This window comes from Rhynchophorus ferrugineus, unplaced genomic scaffold (assembly GCF_030347505.1).
Source record: "Rhynchophorus ferrugineus isolate W39M unplaced genomic scaffold, kcgeb_rfMv2 rfM2, whole genome shotgun sequence".
In the NCBI taxonomy this organism is placed as follows: Eukaryota; Metazoa; Arthropoda; class Insecta; order Coleoptera; family Curculionidae; genus Rhynchophorus; species Rhynchophorus ferrugineus.
The window spans coordinates 51,226,028-51,247,973 of NW_027472581.1; the positions used below are offsets into that span (position 1 = coordinate 51,226,028).

At 37.1% G+C, this 21,946-nt stretch overlaps 1 protein-coding gene and 1 long non-coding RNA gene across 2 annotated transcripts; both read left to right on the forward strand.

Annotated features, from left to right (window-relative positions):
- The first annotated feature begins 12,508 nt into the window (after window positions 1–12,508).
- Window positions 12,509–16,306, forward strand: LOC143190843 (uncharacterized). The gene is made up of 4 exons (XM_076395410.1): window positions 12,509–12,604; window positions 13,005–13,196; window positions 13,256–13,696; window positions 13,757–16,306. Exons 1-3 carry the CDS (start codon window positions 12,509–12,511, stop codon window positions 13,580–13,582), a joined length of 615 nt encoding a protein of 204 aa, XP_076251525.1. The 3' UTR covers window positions 13,583–13,696; window positions 13,757–16,306.
- Window positions 16,307–18,750: 2,444 nt separating this feature from the next.
- Window positions 18,751–19,161, forward strand: LOC143191158 (uncharacterized). Its single transcript, XR_013004425.1, has 2 exons — window positions 18,751–18,891; window positions 18,951–19,161. It is a non-coding gene; the product is annotated as an uncharacterized LOC143191158 (long non-coding RNA).
- Window positions 19,162–21,946: the final 2,785 nt, after the last annotated feature.

A 21,946-nucleotide genomic window follows, 5' to 3' on the forward strand; every position in this document is an offset into this window, starting at 1 on the left:
TCACACGAGGATCCAATACCAACCACAAGAAACCTCCAATTTCATCTTAACAAAGTCGAATTGTGGTTGAAAACGTGACGAATTAAAGCAAATTAAACAAAATCTACCCATGTGACATTCACCCTTTGTAGAAGAACATGTCCCTCAGTAAAATTGAATAATCATGAGCATCCGCAAGCAAACAACCTTAAATATTTGGGAATGCATTTCGACCGACGTTTGATATGGAAAAAACATATAGTTACAAAGCGCAAACAGCTTGGGCTTTAACTAAACCAAATGTATTGGCTGATAGGGCGTAAATCTAAATTATATAGATTAGATTAGATAAAATGTTTTGCTGTATAAGTTAATACTTAAGCCAATTTGGACCTATGGTATTGAATAGTAGGGTACTACTAGCAAATCTAACATAGATATCCTCCAGAGGTTCTAGAATAAAGTGTTGCGAGTCATCGTCGATTCCCCATATTACGTGTCCAACAAACTGATTTAGCGTGATATCCCCATAGAACCCATAACGAGTGTGATTCGGAGTGTTAGTGCGAAGTACTCTGAAAGACTGTTAGTGCATCCCAATGCACTCGCCAAACAATTAAATGTGCGCGATGATAATGAAGTTTTTTTTGTTCTGGCCTAAAAACCAGGCGGTGGAATGCATGACGCATACCTGGTCGCGGAAACTTGCCCTGGAGTGACAAGTTGGACCGGGTTATGTGGGACTGCCTTTGGGTTTACCAATACACTAAACCGAAACCGCCTCACAGTTGACCCCTGTGGATCACTAGTGCTACGGCATTAAATTTGGGGATATGGCATCCGCTGATCGGGCAGCCGTTATTGGGCACGAGGGCCCGGCGATTCTATTGATTCGCGAACCTGAGTTAACACACAACTGGGTACTGTTGTATGGGGGCAAAAGTTATGACTGTAGCGACGGATGAGGTCGTTTCAACCTGGAAAAGGGGGGAGCTTGGCGGTGACGCGGTGCTAAGCTCCCAGCATGTCGTCCAGCTCGCGAACAAGCGCGTTTTCAGAAGAACTTGAGCTGAGTTGTTGTTTGTGGAATGATTGAGATATGAAGTGCTTGATTTCTGGAGTGTCAGTTTCCCTATGAATTTGATTATTTCTGACAAACCATGGAGTGTTTAATATTCTCCTGAGGAGCTTATTTTGGAAAACTTGAAGCCGTTTGACCTGGTTGGGTGTAACAAACTTGAAGTAGACATTAGATCCGTAGAGGAGTACGGACCGAATTAACATCTTGTAAAATAAGCATTTGATGGAGATGGAAAGTCTGCTAGAAGGGCAGTTCAGAGAAGATAGCAGGTTTGCTATCCCCGAACCTTTTTGGATTGCTTTCTGGATTTGGGAATGCCAACCGAACCGCCGGTCGAAGTAAAGACCTAGGTACGTGACGTTATCCAGCCATGGAATTATTGCGGTGTCGATCTTAAGTTGCGAGATGCGCAGTGCGTAACGCTTCTTATGGAAAATGATGGTCTGGGTTTTCAGGGGGTTGATTTGCCACCTCCAGAATTTGAACCACTTGACCGCATGATCCAGCTGCAGAAGTTCATGAATTGTAACTTCGAACCTAGCGGCCGTGAAGAAAGCAGTGTCGTCAGCGTAAAACGCGACGTCAATGTGCTTCTCGGCAGATCTGAAATAAAGAGGTTAAATAAGGCTGGGGCCAGCGGGGAACCTTGAGGTACGCCAGCATCGATTTGTTTACGACTGGAAAGTGATACCCTGATCTTGACCTGGAAGGATCTGTCCGAGAGATAGGACTTGATGAGAGCGGTTAGGTCTTCTGGGAGGCCTAACCGCACGCACTTTGCGATCAATCCGTCGTGCCAGACCTTGTCGATGGCTTTGGTTAGGTCCAGAAGAACTGCTCCAAGCTTTGCTTTTTGCGTCGGTCAAGAGCATGATGGATGTATGCGGCCAGACGGGTAGCCTGATGGAATGATGTTGTTTTCCTTTGTGAAAGAGTTGAGAGCGTAGAGTATTGCCCTCTCGGCAAGCTTCGAAATGGCGCTGAGAAGGCTGATAGGCCTGTAATCAGATGGAGATGATTTTGCTCCTTTCTTGGGTATAACCGCTATATGTGCGTGTTTCCAAGACGCCAGGAAGTGTTGCAGCCTCATGATGGAGTTAATGATGTTTGCCAGTTCTGCGAGCTGCTTATGCGGGAGCTTTTTTAACTAGGTAATCGATATTCCATCGAAACCTGGAGATTTTTTGGTTTGAAGTTTGCCGATCATAGTCTGTATAGACTTTGGAGGCACGAAATGGTTGAGAAGAAAGGCTGGGGTTACTGGTCTTGTGACGGAGTTGTATTCGCTGATGACAGTGTCAATGTCTTTAGCTTTAGTGTTCTGTGCAGGTGGGAAGCATTTCATTTGAGCTTCGTAGGTCTCTGCAAGGAGCTCGACTTTTTCTTGGTCAGTGACTGCGAAATTTCCTGTAACCGCTGACTTCAGGGGGGGGATGACATTGTGCGTCTTCCCCACGAGGCATTTGGAGACAGGCCAGAAGGAAGGGGGGCCATCCAGCCTTTGGTCCGCGAGAAATGAGTTCCATTTCATTGCTCGCCAAGTCGAGACGGCCGCCCTTACCCTCTTGCATGCTCTGTTCGCCTCCCTTTTGTCTGCAACATCAAGGGTGAATCGAGCTAATCTGCATAAACCGTTTTGATGCGAATTTCACGTTTAAGAGAAGCGAGAAGGTTGTTTTTCCACGGCTGGGGTTGTGATGAAATTTTGACTGTGGCAGATTCGTGAGCAGACTGAATATCGCGAGTTAGTTTGAGTACGGCTTCCTGGAGTTGTTCTGGTCTGTTAATTTTCGGAATTGGATCGAATTTCAAGAGATTAGTAGTTTTTCCAGTCGGTTTTTTTCTTGAATCTTGTTAGTGGGACTTGACTGGTGGCGCAGTTTCCGAGTTTGAGAAGGACCGGACGATGATCAGAGTCTAGTTCGTCTAGGACTCGAACTTCGGAATGGCGATTTACGTCTTGAAGAATAAAGAAATCAAGGATTCTTGCTGCGCCTTGAGAGACTGTACTAGGGTGATGGGTGGGCTCATCTGGCAAGGCAAGACCGTAGCCCAGATCTGCACTTAGATCTACGATGGACTTACCTGCGGGATTCGCTCTGGAACACCCCCAGATGGGGTGGTGGGCGTTGAAGTCGCTACCTATTATTTTTGGAAATTTTCCATCGACGAGTGATCGGTATTCGGCATAGTTGAATGCAGAAGATTTCCTGTACAGGGATGTAATCACGAAGGGACGTTCTTGGATATCGATTTTAATGGAGGTTGTTTCGAAGTTGTTTACTGATAACGATGGAAGGAGCTCGTGTTTGACTCCTTTTCTTACGAGAATGGCAATTCCATCGCCTCGACCCGGAGTTCTATCGTTTCTGTAGACAAAAAAGTGTTTGAAAGAGAGACGATGCGAAGGTTTCAAGTAAGTTTCCTGGATGAGAACGATGTCGACGTCATAGAATGTCATGACGTCTTCCAATTCCGCTTGCTTTCCGCGTAAGCTATTTGCATTCCATGTCATCAGTATAAGAGATTTCGGAACAGCCATTTCGAAGAATTAAAAGGCTGCTGGAAGTTAAAAAAACAGGTAAATGTTGCCGCTTAGGCGGCGACATTTGGAAAAAGACGAGCAAGTTGGTGAGCCAGGATGATAATGAAATGCGTAGACGAAAACGCCATACTAACTGATTAATAGACTTTTGTGATATTACAGCTTCAGATTCGATATTTTTGCCCGAAGTCCACTTAACTACACCAAGGAAGGCTTCGACCAACTACGCCAGTTATAAAATGTGAAAGGGATTAGAACACAATAAAGCTTTTAATTTACTTTTAAAGCTGTTGTATTTAAAGTAAAGAAGCGCTGACTTCTGGAGCAGCGACACAAAGCGACACGAGAGTTTTTATCTATTAGTGAAGAGACCAAACCCATCTCATTTTTTTAACATTCAGATTGTTTTAAAACAAATATAAACACATGGCCACGGTAGCCAGAGCCGTAATGATGATATAACATATAAACTTAATTTTGTGGTTATTGTTATTATAAAATAACAAATTGTAGGTTAGTCGGCAACGATTAGTAACACTCTATTACATTGATTACTTTAAAGAATATATGTTTTCAGCACCTCAGCTAAAGGGTTTTTTTTATTATTATTTTAAGATATTTAGTGAAGAATAAATGTATATTGCTTCGAGAATGGCTAGCGATATAATTTGGGCTAAAATGTAATGAGATTATTCAGGATTAAATCATGCATCGGAAGAGAATACTCTAATCTGGTTGAAGTCTAATGCGATAATCTTCTTCTGTACAATATTATCCTGTTTTGTATATTCTGATCTTCAAAGCGACGACAAAAACTTCGACAATGGGTTGTTATTCTGTTGGGCTAGTTAGCCTAAATTTCCTAATCAGTCTATTCAGATATGAATATAGTTAGTGTTCAAAAATAAAGTGGCGAAGGTGTAATCATCATCACCATCATCACATCATCACGATCATCAAATCATTACCATCACCATCATCACTGCATAGTTCGAACACGGTAAGAGTGTTTACTTCTCAACTAATACGCTGGGGTTGGTCCAGCAAGACTTCTTCACTAAATTCCGTCACAGTTAGCGATCGACAAATGTCAGACTCATATTTTCAAGATCGTTTTCGATTATCACAATCCATATTTTTTTCGGAGCTATTCCACCTAAAACATGAATTTTGCTATTGAGGTATGTGGGGAATTTGTTCGCCTTTCATTCGACAGACCAAGATGATCAAACCATTGCAACCTGCCGAAACTCTGATCAAGTAGTAAGAGGTAAATATTAATCATATATCTTTAACACGTATATAGTAACAAAAGTGGTGGATTTTATATCAATTTTAATTTGTCTAATCATTTGTGTCCTAACAGAACAAAACAGCAGCGTTATGAACTGTCAAATTATAGGACATAATAAGTATATTTTCATAAAAATAAGTTATATATTCACATTATTAACCTGTTATTTAAATTACAAAATATTTAAGAGTCTCGTTTTTACCTACTAGCCTTTATTTGTTTAAGTGTATTTTTCTGTAATTTAATATTTGATAAATGTAATAAGTGTGTTGTTATTAGGATGATTATCTGAATTAAAAGATTAAACATATCTATTAAGTAAATTAAAATAATCGACATCTTCGAGTCGACGTGAAATATCTCGTATTATGTTTTTTTTTAATAATAATTTTTTATCTTGATCGATTAGAGGAGATCGATTTCATGTGTACAATTAATATAATATGATGATCCGCTGGTACTACACTAGTAAAACTCTTAGACAATAAGAATCCTTATTTGCTCAGTTAATAGGTGTAAGGGCAGGGCATAAAATAGAACAATATTTTCACATCTTAAACAAATAAAAGCATAGATCAAAATAAATGATATAACAGCTACTTACACAATAAATTTTAAAATAAATAAAGCAAATTCTAAGCGTGTGAGCACTTGATGTCGATATTGTCGGGCGATAGTATTGAAAACGTACCTGCGCAACCAATTTTCAATGACAAGGATGATATTGAAAATATGCATGGAACATAACAAGAATCGATGATTGTCAGGACCACAAAACATGGAAATATAGATGAACTATGATATAGAACTAAATGAGCACAACTCAGCTGTAACCATGTTTTGTGCGTCCGAATCTCTAGAAGGCCGGAGGTAAAAAGATTACAGATTTATTTTCTTTGTTTCGATATTAAATTTTGTCACATCTTTGTGATAGATTGTATTTATTTTTTTCTCTATTTGGGTACAATTGTAAGGAAATTTGTTGTTATGACGTTATTTTTGTAGCATTTAAGGTAAATATTATCTGTTTAAATGCAAAATCTTAATATGAGTGTTATTTTCCAGGATGTGAAAGTTACTAAATAAAACTAATTATTTTTATATATTATAAAACTAATTATTTTTTATTTTTTAATTATTTTTCAGAGGATTCTGCTCTAGTGCAGAAATGGTTTTTAAAGTAAATAATGTTGAACTGTAATAAATAATAAACGTTAGTCATTAAACGTTAATAAATAATAAACGCTTCTTAAGTTCTGTTCAAACCAGTGCAGACGTACCTTTGAGAACGCTCTATTGTAAAAAAAAATCTGAGTTATTATTGGTGTTATAAAAGTGACGGTCATAAAAATTGAAAACCTAGTCTCAACCATTGTAGGGTGAAAACGTGATTTAAAACGTGAACTATTGAACGCGAAATTTAAAATTTATTTTTTATAAGCGAATTTTTTTTATTTCCGGAACGGTAAATCGAGCGAGTAAAATATGACGCGCTTAAAAAAAATAAAATAAACATTTAATAACTATTAAGTGATATGTACGGTTAATTTCAATACATAATGGCTAATCCACAACACCTTTATGTCGATTTATCAAATGAATCTCCCGCTATTCCAAATAACGTTCAACTGCCAATAACTGAAACCACTCAAATGCACCAATACAACATCCTCATATATCATACGCACACGCAGTAACCAACAGTCAGACCCAATCTAACACGCAAACAAGGCCAATCACCACTGAACCTATAAGTACTATTAGTAAATTAGAGAAAATTATGGGTAAACTTATGGAGCAAATAAGTACAATGATGAATTAAGTAAAATCTTTACCTTCTTTTAAACTTTTAAATTTTATTATTTTTATTGAATTATTGGGTAGAATATTTGTTATTAAATAACATAAAAACATCACTTTATCTTGGTTGGCCGCGCTTTTGTTTAGCAACGCTTTTAAACTTTGATATGTCAACATCAATCAAGAATTATGATTAAATCCAGTATTGTACTCTTATAAATTACTTTTTTTCTGATGAAATAAAACGACTGGGTTGAAATTTCTTTTTTTTTTAAACCTGATTTACCAGCTGAGAAGGTTTCGATAGTCTTCGAGTTTACCTTATTGGGAACGCCTCTGACAGGGATCTGATGTTGATGATTTTTCTGCAGATGAGAGGGTTAAGAACTGTGGCGACACCGTAGCCTTTGGAGATTTCTTTATTTATCTGTGTTGACCATAGGAATCTACGGTCAAAGATGAGGCCGAGATATGTGGCTTTTTGTCGCCACGATGTTGAGACTTTTTCCACTTTCATCTGGTAGGCGTGGATGCCTCTCTGATTGTGAAAGATTATGGCCTCTGTTTTTTGGGGGTTCATTTGCAACGTCCAGAAATTTAACCGTTGGACTGTGGCATTTAATTGAATTTGAAGTTTTCTCTGAGCGGCATCTACAGAACGAGAACTGGTGAAGAAAGCTGTGACATATTGGGCGGTATCAACATCTTTCTTCATTGGTGTGTCTGACATGAAGAGGTTGAATAAAGCTGGGGCTAATGGGGAACCTTGGACTCCTGCTTTGACTGATTTAGGACTGCAGAGTGTATTATCGATCTTTACTTGAAATGACCTATCCGACAAAAAGGAACGCAGTAAAATTATCAGGTCGTCGGGTAAACCTGCTTCCATGGCTTTGTGTATTAGGCCGTCGTGCCAAACTTTGTCAAACGTTTTTGTTAGATCTAAAAAGACGGCATAGAGCTTGTGAATTTTCTTCATGGCGAAGTGAATTTTTACGGCCAATCTAGTGGTCTGATGTGCACATGAATGTTTGGCTCTGAACCCGTGTTGTTCGTCTGGTATGATATGGTTCTGTTCAGTGAACCGGTTGAGTGCAAACAGGATCGCTCTTTTAGTAATCTTGGACATTGAACTAAGCAGGCTGATGGGCCTGTAGTCTAAAGAAGGCGAAGAATCTGCTCCTTTTTGAAGTGAAGTGTTGCAGCCGCATGATGGAATTTATGATGTTGGTTAATTTTGAGAGCTGCTTGCGTGGGACTAGTTTGAAGTTGAGTTAGAATACTGAAATTTCATCATATCCAGGTGCCTTTTTGGATTTAAGATTGCTAATGATTTTTTGTAACACCTTTGGTGATACTAAATGATTTTGGAGATAGTTTGGAGACCCTAGATTGTTGGACTCTCTGATGACTTTTTGTTTCAAGTGGCTCCACTTCCGTTTTTAAAAGGTAGACATTCGGACTTGGGAATGTTTTTTTTTACTTTCCCCGCTAGACTTTTCGAGATTCTTCAGATGTCTGCGGGCGCATCAAGTCTTTGATTGTAGAGAAGTTGGTCTCACTTCTTCTCTCTCCAGACTTTGACTGTCTCACGGACTTGGCTGGATGCCTCGTTGGCCTCCTTTTTATCGTCGGGGTCTAAGGTTGCACGAGCTCTTCTGTGGAGTCTTGTGGTGAATTAATTCCCTGATATTTGGCGGCAATGCTGTATTGTAATTGCTTTGCGGAGGTGGGATTGTGACGGTTACCTGTATGTGAGCTTTTTGAATGTCATTTGTATTCTTGGTAATTGCTTCCTCGATTTGTTCGCGGTTGTTAATTTTGGGTATTAGACCTGTTTTCAGTAGGATCTCATGAAATAGTTTCCAGTCGGTTTTTTGGGTTTCTCTTCCGTACGGGGTTTCGATCATCTGGGAGTCTCCCACCATCAGAGTAATCGGGCAGTGAACGGAGTCCATTTCATCGAGAACTCGTACGTTAACGAGGTTTTGTGTGTTTTGGATTATGAAGAAATCAATTGTTGATGGAAGTGAGTGCAGGTTGTGGTAGTGTGGCGGTTCTGCCGCCAATAATTTTGGCTGCGTCTCCGTCGAACACGGTCCTGAATTCGGAGGGGTCATAATCCGTGGATTTCCGATACATAGAAGTGATTTTAACTGGCCTGTCTGATAGAACAATTGAGATAGAGGTTGATTCAAAACTGTTCATATGTGGTGACGGCAATAAGAATTGACCGATTCTCTTTTTAATTAGCATTGCGGTTCTACCACCGTTGCCAGTGGTTCAATCGTTTCTGTATATTTTATAATTCGGTATCGAAAAACGGGTGAATGGTTTGAGGAATGTTTCCCGGAGCAGATGTATGTCGATGTTGTGAATGATCAGTACACCAGCAAGTTCCTCGTTCTGGTTGCTTACTGATTGTGCATTTCAGGACATGATATTTAGGGATCTGAGTAGCCTAGTGTCCATTCACAGGCATGAACATTGCTGCAATTTGCGCGGAAAGCGCTTGAAAGAACTGATTGTTTTAATTCCTCAAGCTGCGATTGAGGAATCCAAGTTTTTGCTTGTTGGACTGCCTGCCCGGAGTTAGCCAGGTTATTAACGAGTCGCCTACCTCCCCCGTTTCCCCAGGCTGACGTCTTGTGTAGAGCGGGCTCGGTAGATGATGCTGGGTTTTGACGACCTTGTTTTTGGTGTTTTGTTTGCCGGTCTGCAGCTACAGCCAGAAAAGTTGGCTGTATGTGGTTCACCGCAATTGCGGCAGTTGCGCACTTCAGACATCTGGGGTTTGCGTGACAGTGGTTTAGGGAGTGGCCGAAAGTTTGACAGTCAAAACATTGGGTTGGTTTTCCTGAGCTGCATTGCGTTAAGCTCTCTCAGAACCACCACATTAAGCATAGGAATTGGGTTGCCTGATTTGGTTTGCCAACGTTGGATAAATTTGGGGTGAAACCCAAGAGCTTCGAGCTCAAATTTAAATTCATCTGTCGCTACAAAGACTGCCAGATCCCTGAAGATTGTCCGGAGGCATCTTTCCTTCGGGGGGCAGAACAAATGATATTGATATTTTCGCTAGTCTAAAATTTTAGTCAACGCACGGTCATTAGTCATCCCTTTCTGATGGGGGATAAAAGAAGACACCCTGCTTTTTTGTCTAGGTGATGCCGATTTGAATGCCGTGTTGGCTTGTTATTCGTCTTAACTCGGAAAAATATCGCTGGTCGCGTAATACTACCGGCGGTATTTTTTATTTTCATTGCGGCGGTGAGGGCGGTTGTGACGAATTGTAAGGCGAAGTGGTCGCGTTTGAATTGGAAATAGGTGTTTCTGTGGTGGTATCGACTTTTGATCGGGAAAATTACGCTTACGTGTGACGGTTGCGGTGCTCTCCGTCGCTTCAGCTGATATTTTGGGAACTGGCTGTTTTGGTGTCTTGAAGTTGGCCGATTTGGCTGCTTCGCTAGTGCTAGGTGTGAGAGTTAGCCATGGTCTTGACAGGGTTTGGTTTTTTCTTGATGGATTGATGGTGAAATCATCTGTCACAGTCGGCCTGGTTAACTTTGGTTTCTTCTCTTGGTGGCTCATTAGCGTGATCCTCTTTTCCTTCCGGCTATTGGGTATTTGAAACCCGTCTTCGGATCTGGTTTCGTTGTCTGTTGTTTCGTTTCTCGTTGTGTTTTCTTAATCGCTGATTGCTTTCAAGTTGATATTGTATATTCCGGTTTTGTGTGCTGGTTTTTGTTGGTTCCTGTTTGTTGGATAGTTATTGCCTATGACCTGGATTGTTTTTGTCAGTACTTCTATTTGTGAGGAGAGATGGGCTACTTGTTCCTGGAGCCGTGCGCCCTCCTTGCATGAATCCTCGTTCATTTGTTTCCAATTGACTTGATTATGATTATCGCCGGCTACTTCCGCCAGACTTCTACTATCGCTATCATTCACCGGTGTTTTTACTGGGTTTTTGGGTTCTTTTGTTTCGAATATTTTTCCACTCGGAGAACTGAACTGTGCTCGACGCGGATAGGGTAAATAGGTAGCGCGAAGGTCTGAAAGTGTTCACGCATCGACGGTTGCTCGAGGCTGTGAGGGGTTGAAATTTCAGTGCAGACTAACTTTACTAAACATGTTAAGAGAGGGGGCGGAAACAAAATCGGTCTTGGATGACAAAAATGCTCGAATATTTGATGAATAGGATTTACCGATAATTTCTGTACACTCTGACTGTCGTTGAAAAGAGTTGTACAACTTAAGTTACCGAACATCTCATTGAACAAATTGCTTCTTTGGATAATGCAACAGTTTTTTGCTTTTTACTCTCTCATGAATTATTAAGTCTTTCTGACATAGCATTTTGTTAACCGGTCCATCCGGTGTATATGGGTTAGTTAATTGATGTAAAATTCCCTTGGCCTTCAAAAGATACTTAAATTGATTGCTGCAGAATTCGCCACCATTATCTGATCTCAGGACTTTAATTTTCTTATATTTTTGATTTTCAACCAGATTCTTAAAAGTTTTAAAACATTCACAAACTGCATCTGTACTTTTCAAAAAAATAGACAAACACCCTTCTGCTGTAGTCATCTTCAAATGTAAGAAAATACTTTGATTCACTACTGGGCCTGGTTTCTATGGGACCACATACATCTGTATGTACACTTCCATTGCGCCAAGCACTTCCAGTAAGCTTACAGCACGTCTGCCTTTGTGTGTGAACGGTAATCGACTTTGCTTACCTTCACAACATACTTCGCAGTTTCACTTTGCTACTTCTGCGCAACCCGAATACATGAGAACAGGCTCCAAATTATTTTCCTTCATCTTAACAGGTCAATTGAAAAGTCCCCGGCCTACCATAGTAAAATATATTTTTTTGGCAAAATTAGTTTTTATTAGTTTATAATTCTCTTCAAGGGTGATTCACTGATTATACTGACCCTCCAAATTTTCGATACCATTTTTGTAGTACGATTTATCCTTTGCTTCAAAATAGGCTTCAGTTTCGGCGATCACCTCTTAATTCGACGAACATTTCTTCCCATCTAGCATTCTTTTGAGATCTGAGAACAGAAAGTAGTCACTGGGGGCCAAATCTGGCGAATACGGTGGATGAGGAAGCAATTTAAACCCCGATTCATAGATTTTTGACACGGTGTATTGTCTTGGTGAAGCAGCACTTCCTTTTTCTTCAAATGCGGCCGTTTTTCGGCGATTTCGTCCTTCAAACGGTCCGATAAGGCTATGTAATAGTTGCTGTTGATGGTCCTTCCTTTTTCAAGGTAGTCAATGAAAATTATTTCATGCGCATCCTAAAATACAGACGCCATAACCTTGCCAGCCAACTGTAGCGTCCTACGCTTTGGAGCGTTAAGAAATCGATTGATTACAATCTGAATTAATTTATTCAATTCTTTTTCTGATTTAATTATGCTACTGTAGAATCACGCTTACACGAGAAATGTTATGAGAATTTATCTTTTGGAGTCTTCATTTTAGCAACTACGATTTATCTGGATCAGATATTGATATGAGCTCTGAACCACGGTCTATCGTTTTAAACCTGTCAATCGGCAACCTAAATATCATTCCAAAAGATGTCCGGTTTTATATAGTTTGCATACTGGTGTGACTGGGCCAAAAAGACTATTTATCAGAAAGTGGGCAGTATTTTGTTGATAGGCGCAGAGATTCGTCGAACGGAAAATAATTTCATTCCAAACGGTAATTAAAAGTAATACAGGCCGGTTGGAGGTCGCGACAATAATGATGATTTTCCTCATATAAATGGAATTGTTTGGATGGAATGGAACATGGAATTTGCCACTATAGTGGGGGTGAGAATTGGTACGCCAAGTGGCAAGGCCTGATTGGTGGTGGCTTGGATGGTACCATTAAAACGGCATATCGTACAAAAACAGATAAGTGCTGACTGTTATATTTGTTACAATAGTAAATCATAATTACAGCTTATAAGATATTAAAATTTAAACATTCTAGACTTGATAACAACTAAAATTAGACATATAAAAGTTCGTTGTAACAACGAGAGCTCATTATCAACCGAATTACACAAACAGCTCGATTTAAGCGGCGAATAACTTGAATTCGTCGAAATCGACAACAACGATTGCCCAGACAACGATCTAACAGAATCAATGGATAAAATCGGTTGATTTGACTTTAGGCAAGTTCTTTGTTAAACACCTAGAATAGAAATTCGATGATCCTAGTCTGGTACATCCACAGGACTTTCAAATACAAGTTCAAGTTCCTGTTTCAACTCAATCCTGACGTGTTAGGCGCAAAAGCGATGGGGGATAAATTATTTAAGACACACAACAATAATTATAAATATATACGAATCGAATGATATCGCAATACTTATCAACAACACCGAAGTACACAACATTCGGAATATCAAAGATTCGCCTTTAAGCGAATACGCGTATTACCAGATAAAGGAAGATTATTATAATTGCAGAGACACAGTAGTAAGTAAATGTTTTATTTTTGGGTGTATAAAAATAAAATTAGTGTGATTTTCGTTTAGAATTTGTCGGGCCAAAATTACAGACAAGAGGAAAATAAATATCTGAAAGAAAGGCTGACCTATATAAAAAAAATGCAGATATATTACCAGAAGGGTATGAAAGACGTAGCACAATTCTGCTCTGGATTAGCCTCCCGACAAACTAAGGTCTTTAAGCAGACCAACTCTAAAGCGGTGACGGCCTTTCTCGACGAACACTCCAATAGGGTTCAGGATTTCAATACACTGGATCTGCATTTTCTTTACGTTAAGGAAGCTTTACCATCTTTGGATGTATTCCTTGGTACAAATATAAATCTTTTGCGCCGCAGCGTGACGAAAACCTAGGAATATCTCCAAATAATCACTGGAAGAGGAAAACATAGTTACAAATCGATTCGATCTTCGAAAATCGATTCTTCGCTTAGCTGTCGAAAGTCATATTAGACAGCGGGGATTGTCGTAAGTTTATATGATAATTATTGCCTGAATCTGCTGAAAAATACTATTACTGATTTGCAGGTTTACAACCCTTAATCGAGGCATGTTGAAAGTTAAAGTGACTAAAAATTCCATACTGACCAATGAGTCGTGAAATAGTATTGGTAATTAGTGAGAAAAGACAGACAAAATACTACGTTATGTGCTTGTTGTAGCTTATTTAGAAGTGATCTTTTCCATTAATTTTATTTCCTTTTGCATGCAGAAAATATTTGGTTAAGTTTATATTACTCTTAAAAGCAAGATTATATTAATTATATTCATAAATATCAACATTATTCATTAATACATTATGTTAAAATGTTATTTTTTTCATATATTCTTATTATTATTGGTGATTTGATTTGTTTTCTAATATTTATACCATATAGTTTTAATTATTCTGTTATTATAATTTTTAATGTGTAATGTTGAGCTCCAGATTCGGATTAAGTATATTTGGCAATAATGTTGTTGCGTTACTTTTTACCGAACTTGACTTTTCTATAAGAATAGCCGAGACACATGCTGTTATATTTGTATATAGTAGGTAGTTATAGGTATCTGTTAGTAAATGAGACATATAAGGTGTCTTAAAAGAAGTATTATATTTGTTTAACTTAGTGCGTGAATAACGAATCCGTGGAGGTATATGGAGAGATATATTAATCAAGGTTCTCGAGAATTAAGTCCCTAGGGAGGTATATTCGGGGAAGAAACGATTGTTGAGGGCGTTTTATAAAGATGATTGAATTTTATTCGTGATTTTCTGCATTTAAATTATGTGCCAAATATGAAAATGGGCCAAAACAATTGGTATCTCCGGTATAATACTTAGAAAGTTAAAATCAAGATGATTAAGGTAGAAAACGTGGAGAGTGTTAGTCAGTTTGTTTCTCATCAGATTCAACCAAACCAAACCAAACCTTTCAATTCGGACGTATGAGCTCTAAACCTTTGCACTGCATTTAGCTAAACTAAACTAAACTTAAATCCTACAAAATTCAATTGGTACAAGATTTTTACGTAATATATTCAAAAATTAAGTATTTTAATAACACAAGTATACACGATTTTGGACCCCAGCAGTCCATTTGTTTAAATTTCTTATATTTTACGAAATATTCAATAAACTCATTATATAGCGAGCTATATATATATATATATATATATATATATATATATATATATATATATATATATATATATATATATATATATATATATATATATATATATCGGAAGGCATCCAATGATATTCTAAGTGCAGTATTTTGAATAGCATCTAGGGATTTGAGGTGATAAGGAGCAGCAGCTGTTGCGAACAGGAGGGAGCCATAGTTTAGCTTAGGAAGGATTATAGAGGAATATATTTTAAGTATGGTTTTCTGGTATGCCCCTGTGAGCCGGTTAAATAGCTAACGCAGCATTTGCAGTCTCTGGAACAGCGAGTTTTAAGTTTGTTGATGTGATGTTTCTAGGACAGCAGGCAGTTGAAAATGACTCCCAGGAATCTTATACGATTAACTGTTGGGGTTGGAGTATTATTAAGAGAGATGGAATGGACTCGGGTACAGTTACGCCTCCGACAGAAGTGGATTATAGAGGACTTTGAAGGAGAGATAAGGAATCCTCTGGAGGAGGACCAGGAAGAAAGACGATTTAATCGTCCTTGAAGGAGCCTTGGAGGAGAAAGATAAGTATGTCGTCAGCAAAAATTCGGTAGGTGAGTATTAAGTCGAGGAATTTAGTTATTGAATCAAGGGCAGTTACAAATAAAGTAGGACTTAGAACTGAACCCTGAGGGATTCCATTCGAGAGCGGATAGGTGGAAAAGAGAAAATCTCCCGAACAGACTCGAAATGATCTGTCACACAAAAATGTTTGACAAAGTCCAGCATATTACTTATAAGTCTGAAGCATTCTAGTTTGTTTATTATCTAAGACCTATTAACTCTATCAAATTCATTTTATAACTTCAATGATAGTGCCAGCAGGTGTTTTCTGTCGGAGTAAGAACTTCTTATATCATTCTCTAAGCACGCCAAGTCATTAACTGTGGAATGACCAGAGCCAAAGCGACACTGAAAATCGGACAAAATCAAGATAGGTGGTTGAGAATCATACGCCCGAACACCGTATACAAATGGCCGGTAAGGGAAATGCGATGGTAGCTTAAGGGGTTTGAGTTGAGTCCGGGATAGGTGGGGTGAACGAATATCGATATAATGGCCAATCGGCTTGGGCGATATTGAGGGATTAGTCCCTTCCTATGTGAAGCACTAGATCCCGAAAGATGATCATTAAAGTCTCTTCCTAATATGATAGGGGAAGGTCCTGTAGAAATAGGTAATGTAGAAATTACCGCTACGAGGGAGGGGGCGATCGGGATAAAATGTGTTGCATTCACATGCAAGAACACGCGCAGCCTTCAGAGTCTATATGCACAGCCAACACAGAAAATTTGTATACTTGGTTAAACCAGCGCGCGATTGGTGCCTCTTTGAGATTGTGAAAATTGTCTCTATTAATCGTATATACCGTTTATCCTCGTAATTAATAAGTTTGGTTTAAATAAAGTCTTTTAAGTTTGTAGTTTTTCTTTTTACTATCGGGAAGAAAAAAAAACAGGTAATGAGGTTAGAAAGTTCAACGAGGGAGATATCAGTGGAGGGAAGGATATATATACTGCAGATTGTGATGGAGTAATGTAGGTGGGTGCGTATAGCAACATTCTTAAGTTTCGTATCTAATGAGAGGCACTGGAAACCCAGAGATTCAAGGACTATAATTGATACATCACCAGATACGTGAGAAGTTTCTGTTCTGTCTTATAAGAATCTGTAAGTCTATCGTATAAGAATATCCTCTGAATGATGGAAGGAAATGATGAATGTAGGGGAAAAGTTTCCTAGAGCAAAACAACAAAGATTCACAAAACTGACATCAATTAGATAGTTCCTGGGTATCTTTCTTTAAATAAAAGTAAACTGTTTTTTAATTACTTATATTAAACTTATGTTTACAGTTACAATACTATCTCCGATAATACGGATCGATATTGTTTTATAAATTTGACTAATAACTAGTTGTGACTATAATGTGAAAAATAATAATGACGTAAATGACTGGGCGGACCTCTTGGTTCGCCCTATTTAAGGTGGTGTGTATGTCACACCCACTCTGAAACTATACGGTATCCCACAATCACCTTTTCTTGGAGCCAATAGTCCACTTATACGGGTTTCTCCTTTCCCAAGTAAACTAGAGGGCAGGCAATGGCAATAAAATGTTCTGCCAGAGAGACCCAAAATACCGTTATAAAGCTATAAAAAGGCAAATGTTATAAAAACGGTATTTTGGGAAATACATATGAGAATTCTATAAACATATTTAACATTGTTTCTAATTTACCTCTCCTAATCCTGAACCAGACAGGTTCTATTGAATAGTATGGTTGAATGAGAGGAAGATTATAGAGTCATTTTCTAGGATTCAGAGAGGGATGATTTCGACGCCGAGTTACGAGGCTTGTATTTACGTGAAGTCTTGCGACTTTTAAAGGGTGGGGCTTTAATTGGGGGAGGTTTAACAGGACTAGGGAGTCGATTTGGTGTTATGGGAGAGAAAGTAGGGGTTATGTTTCAGGAGAAGGAGACGGAGGAAGGAGGAAAAGAAGTAAGAGGTAATTTTAAGGAAGGGGTACTTGAATAGGAGAGAGAGCTGACAGGGCCACCGATCGGCAAGGGATGTGGTATATTTTTTCGCTAGGGTGAGATATGAGAACGTTTTGGTACTAAATCTGTGGATTTATTCTCTAACCTTTAGGGGGTTTCTATGGAATATTAAATAACTATGGTTTCAGCTATGTGGTTTTTGGTTTTAGTAAATTAAATTTTCAACGCTCAGATGTTGTTGTTCTCTGAAGTGCTATTTTCGACTTGTATTTCTCACAACCTTTATATCTCTGAGAGTGACTGAGAATACAGTTGGGACATTTTGGAGGTTTAGTACAGGAATTTTTATGCAACGAGTATTCACATGATGGGCAGATAGGGTGGGTGGAACAGATTGTTGAGGTGTGTCTGAAATGTTGGCACGTGGCTGAGAAATGTTAACAAATCCGCAAAAGGCGAGAATGAACATTTTTATTGCAACGTCTAAATATAATTCAGCTTATATGGATGACGTACTTGTAGTAAATATATCTCAAAGAAAAGTTTTTAAAATAGACAGTCTTCAATACAATGTATATTGTACTGTATTGTGTATTTAGCTTAGTCATATCTATGATAATAATAATATTCAAATGTTTTATATTATGTGTTAAAAGTTAATATACTGTCATTAAAAATAAAAAATTCTATAAATTTTCCTTTAAAAGTATGTGACTATTGCAATGAATTATTTTAATCTTTCTGATATATCAAAATTGTAAAGTTATAGTCTATCTAAAGTTATTTTGTACATACGTCATCAAGATATTGAGATATTTAATGTATTGTTTGTCGCAATTTGTAAATTATATAATATGCAATGGTCATTCATGGCACGATGATGATAAAAATAGTGTTATGACAATTACAGTTGATGGAAAAGGTAAACGTTGGAAAAACAATTGATTGGGTTTGTACGAACTTTGTGTGTAGTCATAACATTTATTAATAATTCATTTCAGATATATTGTACTTCATGCTGGATGACTTATAACATCGGTTTGGATGAACGTGATTAGACACATTGAAGAAGAAATTGGCAAATAATGGGATTGTGAACAAATGTTAGATAGATTGGAAATTAACAGCTTAGTTATTCACTTGAATGAAACGTTTTGAATATGATTCCATGCTGCCAATTTCTAAGATGAGGTGATGAGAGTGGAAATAAGTAAAGTAGGAAATATTATTGTAAAGTGTAAAATATTTATGTGCACAGATACGCGTGCAATTGTTCAGAATATACATGAGCATTTAGTTAAAATGTATCAGGAGAGACTGAATAGTAACTCTCTTGAAGATATGGCAAATGCATTAAGGAGAAAGCAGTGATTAAATCTAGCTTTACCAAGCAAGATGCATACATGTATTAACAGAACAAACGAAGGAGAAATATATTGATATCAAAATGTATTTACAAGGAAACACTGTACCGAAGGACACAATAACTAGGAGCAAAAGGTAAATATGCTCTCTAATGAAAGTAAAATATATTACTTGGATATACAATTGTTACTTAGGTGGATTAGGCCTTCAGGGGATACAACTATAAATGCGCCTAGAACTCTAACTCATAGGTGGTATGGAAAAGAGTTAAATGTAAATATAATAAAATACAACCCTAACCTATAAACTATTACAACTGTGGACTTAACTGTAATTTTAAGTCCTTCGATAATTTATTCATTAGATGTACTATAATGTTAAAATAAATTATATTTGATAACAGTATTTTTGTTGAATTATTTTGTTTAGATTAGATTTTGTTGTATATGAAACTCATACTGAACTAAAACTCAGAGTTGATACGGCAACATTGCGACGTTTTGACGTCTGAAATTTAGATGACGTATGTACAAAATAACTTTGGATAGACTGTGTATAGTATTTTTTTCATGTATTTTCTAAATATTTACTTAAAGGGTTAGACATATTTAAATGCAATGTTGCTTTACTTTTATTGTATTATTGTCTTTGGTACTTCTACTAATATTATTTTTACTATATTTTAAATTTCCCTGTACTCATATTGACACTATTGCGCTTTCTGGTATGGAAAAAGCGAAACTTTCTCGCGACTAAAGCTTGTGAGATTCCCTTCTATACTCTGAATGTTTTATGATTCGAATGCTGCGTTGAAAATAGGAAACATATATGGCGAGAATACCCTCGAAGGGTAGATCCGATCATCAGAGCCAAGCGCGCGGACTTTACGATTCAGTGCCAAAACAAAGGGAATATTTTATAATTTTATAATTTTTTCGGCATACCCAACCGACACTGACTCTAACTACAAGTTTGCACTTCTTTCTGTAAAATAAAATAGTTTTAAAGTAAAATAACAGCTTTTGTTCTTAAACCATACATAGAACATAAATGGATTATGTTGTTAATAGGATCCGTAGAGATTATTTTTAAAATTAATTCAATTAATTAGAATCAACTTACTTACGAGAAAAAAGCAGGTTATGGAGAAAAAAAGCCACATTGATATTAATAGTAATCATTCTGCAGTTATTCAAAGTATACCTTGGCATAGTTAAGTGGAGTTCGAGCAAAAGTATCGCAGTTGAAGCTGTATTTATACTTCTAGCCATAAACCATTACAAATAAGAAACATCCATTCTTTAAAAATACGTGTAACGTATAAATACGTATACGTGTATATATAAATATAATCCACGAATTGACTTTGACGCATAGCATTTCAGGGTATGAGGTCATCTGATGACATATGAAGTCGGATTGAAGTAGCTCCGGGTTAATATATTTTACTAGAATTTGGACAGAAGCTTGCACTTCAGGGTATCCCAAGGTTGATCAGCCATACATTTGCGGAATTTAGTTGAAAGAAATATAAAACCTCATCAGGCGTCTAATATTGAAAACAATCGACTCTAAGAAAATTGAAACTATTGTGACAGGCCAGATAATGAACAAGATATATACTGTAAGCCTGAAGATGTGGCCTTGAATAATAAATATCTTACATTATATAAATATTAATGCTCCATTCAAAGTGATTTCATTTCATGGAATTAGTCAAGCAATGTTAAAATTCAGACCAGAAATAATACTATAAGAAATGTTAACCTGAAGACAGTAAAATTTACTGACATTTAGCAGATAATAGGAAAGTGTGTTGAGAAAGAAAGAAAAATGATCGCTTTTCATAATATCCGATAGTTTCTAACGAAGGTTAAAAACAAAATTGATAACTTTACATTACACATTTTGTAAACCTTTACATAAATCCACTAATGTCTCGGGAAAGGGCACTGAAAATCAGAGAACTGTACTAGTTAGTTGGAAGATATTCCCATAAAGCCTATTGGGTCTATGGGGTTCCATTAAAACATCAAACCGAAGAATAATCCAATTCTGCCAAAACATACATTTTTGAGTCCATAGGGCAAGAGTCTAAACGACAATGTGTGTGTTATCTGACCAGGAATAACCATCCCAGGCATGCCAAAAACCAGGCTGGTTAAGACCTAGCCTACGTTAAACAGTGGGTCCTGTTGTATCTAAAAAACAAATAGGTTTTGTTTGTTTTCTTGTTAACAATAATTTTATTGCATGATAAGATATGATATAAACAGTATCCCATTTGTTATATTTTAAAATACGATAAGGAAATGTACTGGCGTGTGCGAAATGAAAAATGATTCAGGTCTGAAGTTCGGAACGTGTTTTATACCGCGTAGGACTAAAATTTCGACGCAATAGTGACACAACTGGTTCCATATTTGCTAATAATAAAAAAACAAAAACACCAATCGAACGCGATTGTGAAAATGTATTAAAATATTTTGTGCCTCGTTTAATCACTGTAGATAAGACTTGGGTTTACGTATATAAACGGGATTTCCCGCTCTTAAAAATTTTGTTTTTGTCAGATCTCGACAGATTCGAGATCTCAAATAATTTTGGAAAAAAGTCTTGTTTTCTAATCCATTATACCATTATATATTCAGAATATCAATTCTTATGATTAATATATTGCTTTTATTCGGATAACTAAAACGCAGAGAAGATTGTTTATTGTAGTTTGTTATTAAGTAAAACAGTTTTTTCATTATCCTTAGTTCTTATTGTTGAAATATATTTCTTCTTGGATTCTAATAAATATTATGGTAGGAACAAACATTAAATGTCACTGATTTTTAGGGACTTTTTCCTTAACACAAGAATAGTTGTTTCATTGTAGGTATTTGTATTGCATTAAGTAAGTATTTAGTCAAGTGTCAAGCGTTAAAAGATAAAATAATGCGTAATTTCTGTTTGTTTATAGTATATTCGTTTTGGTTTTAATAGTTTAAGATTGTACAAAACTAAATATAATAATAAATATAATACAAAATAAGTGTCAATCATTCAAATAGTCAATAGAAAAACATCAAGCTATACTAGGTCTAGTTTGGCGTCCAGAAAGAAATCGGAAATTTTTGTTTTTGATATTCAATAGTTAAAATGGATTTAGTTAAACTTCTAAATATTCTTCGTTAGTCCTCTA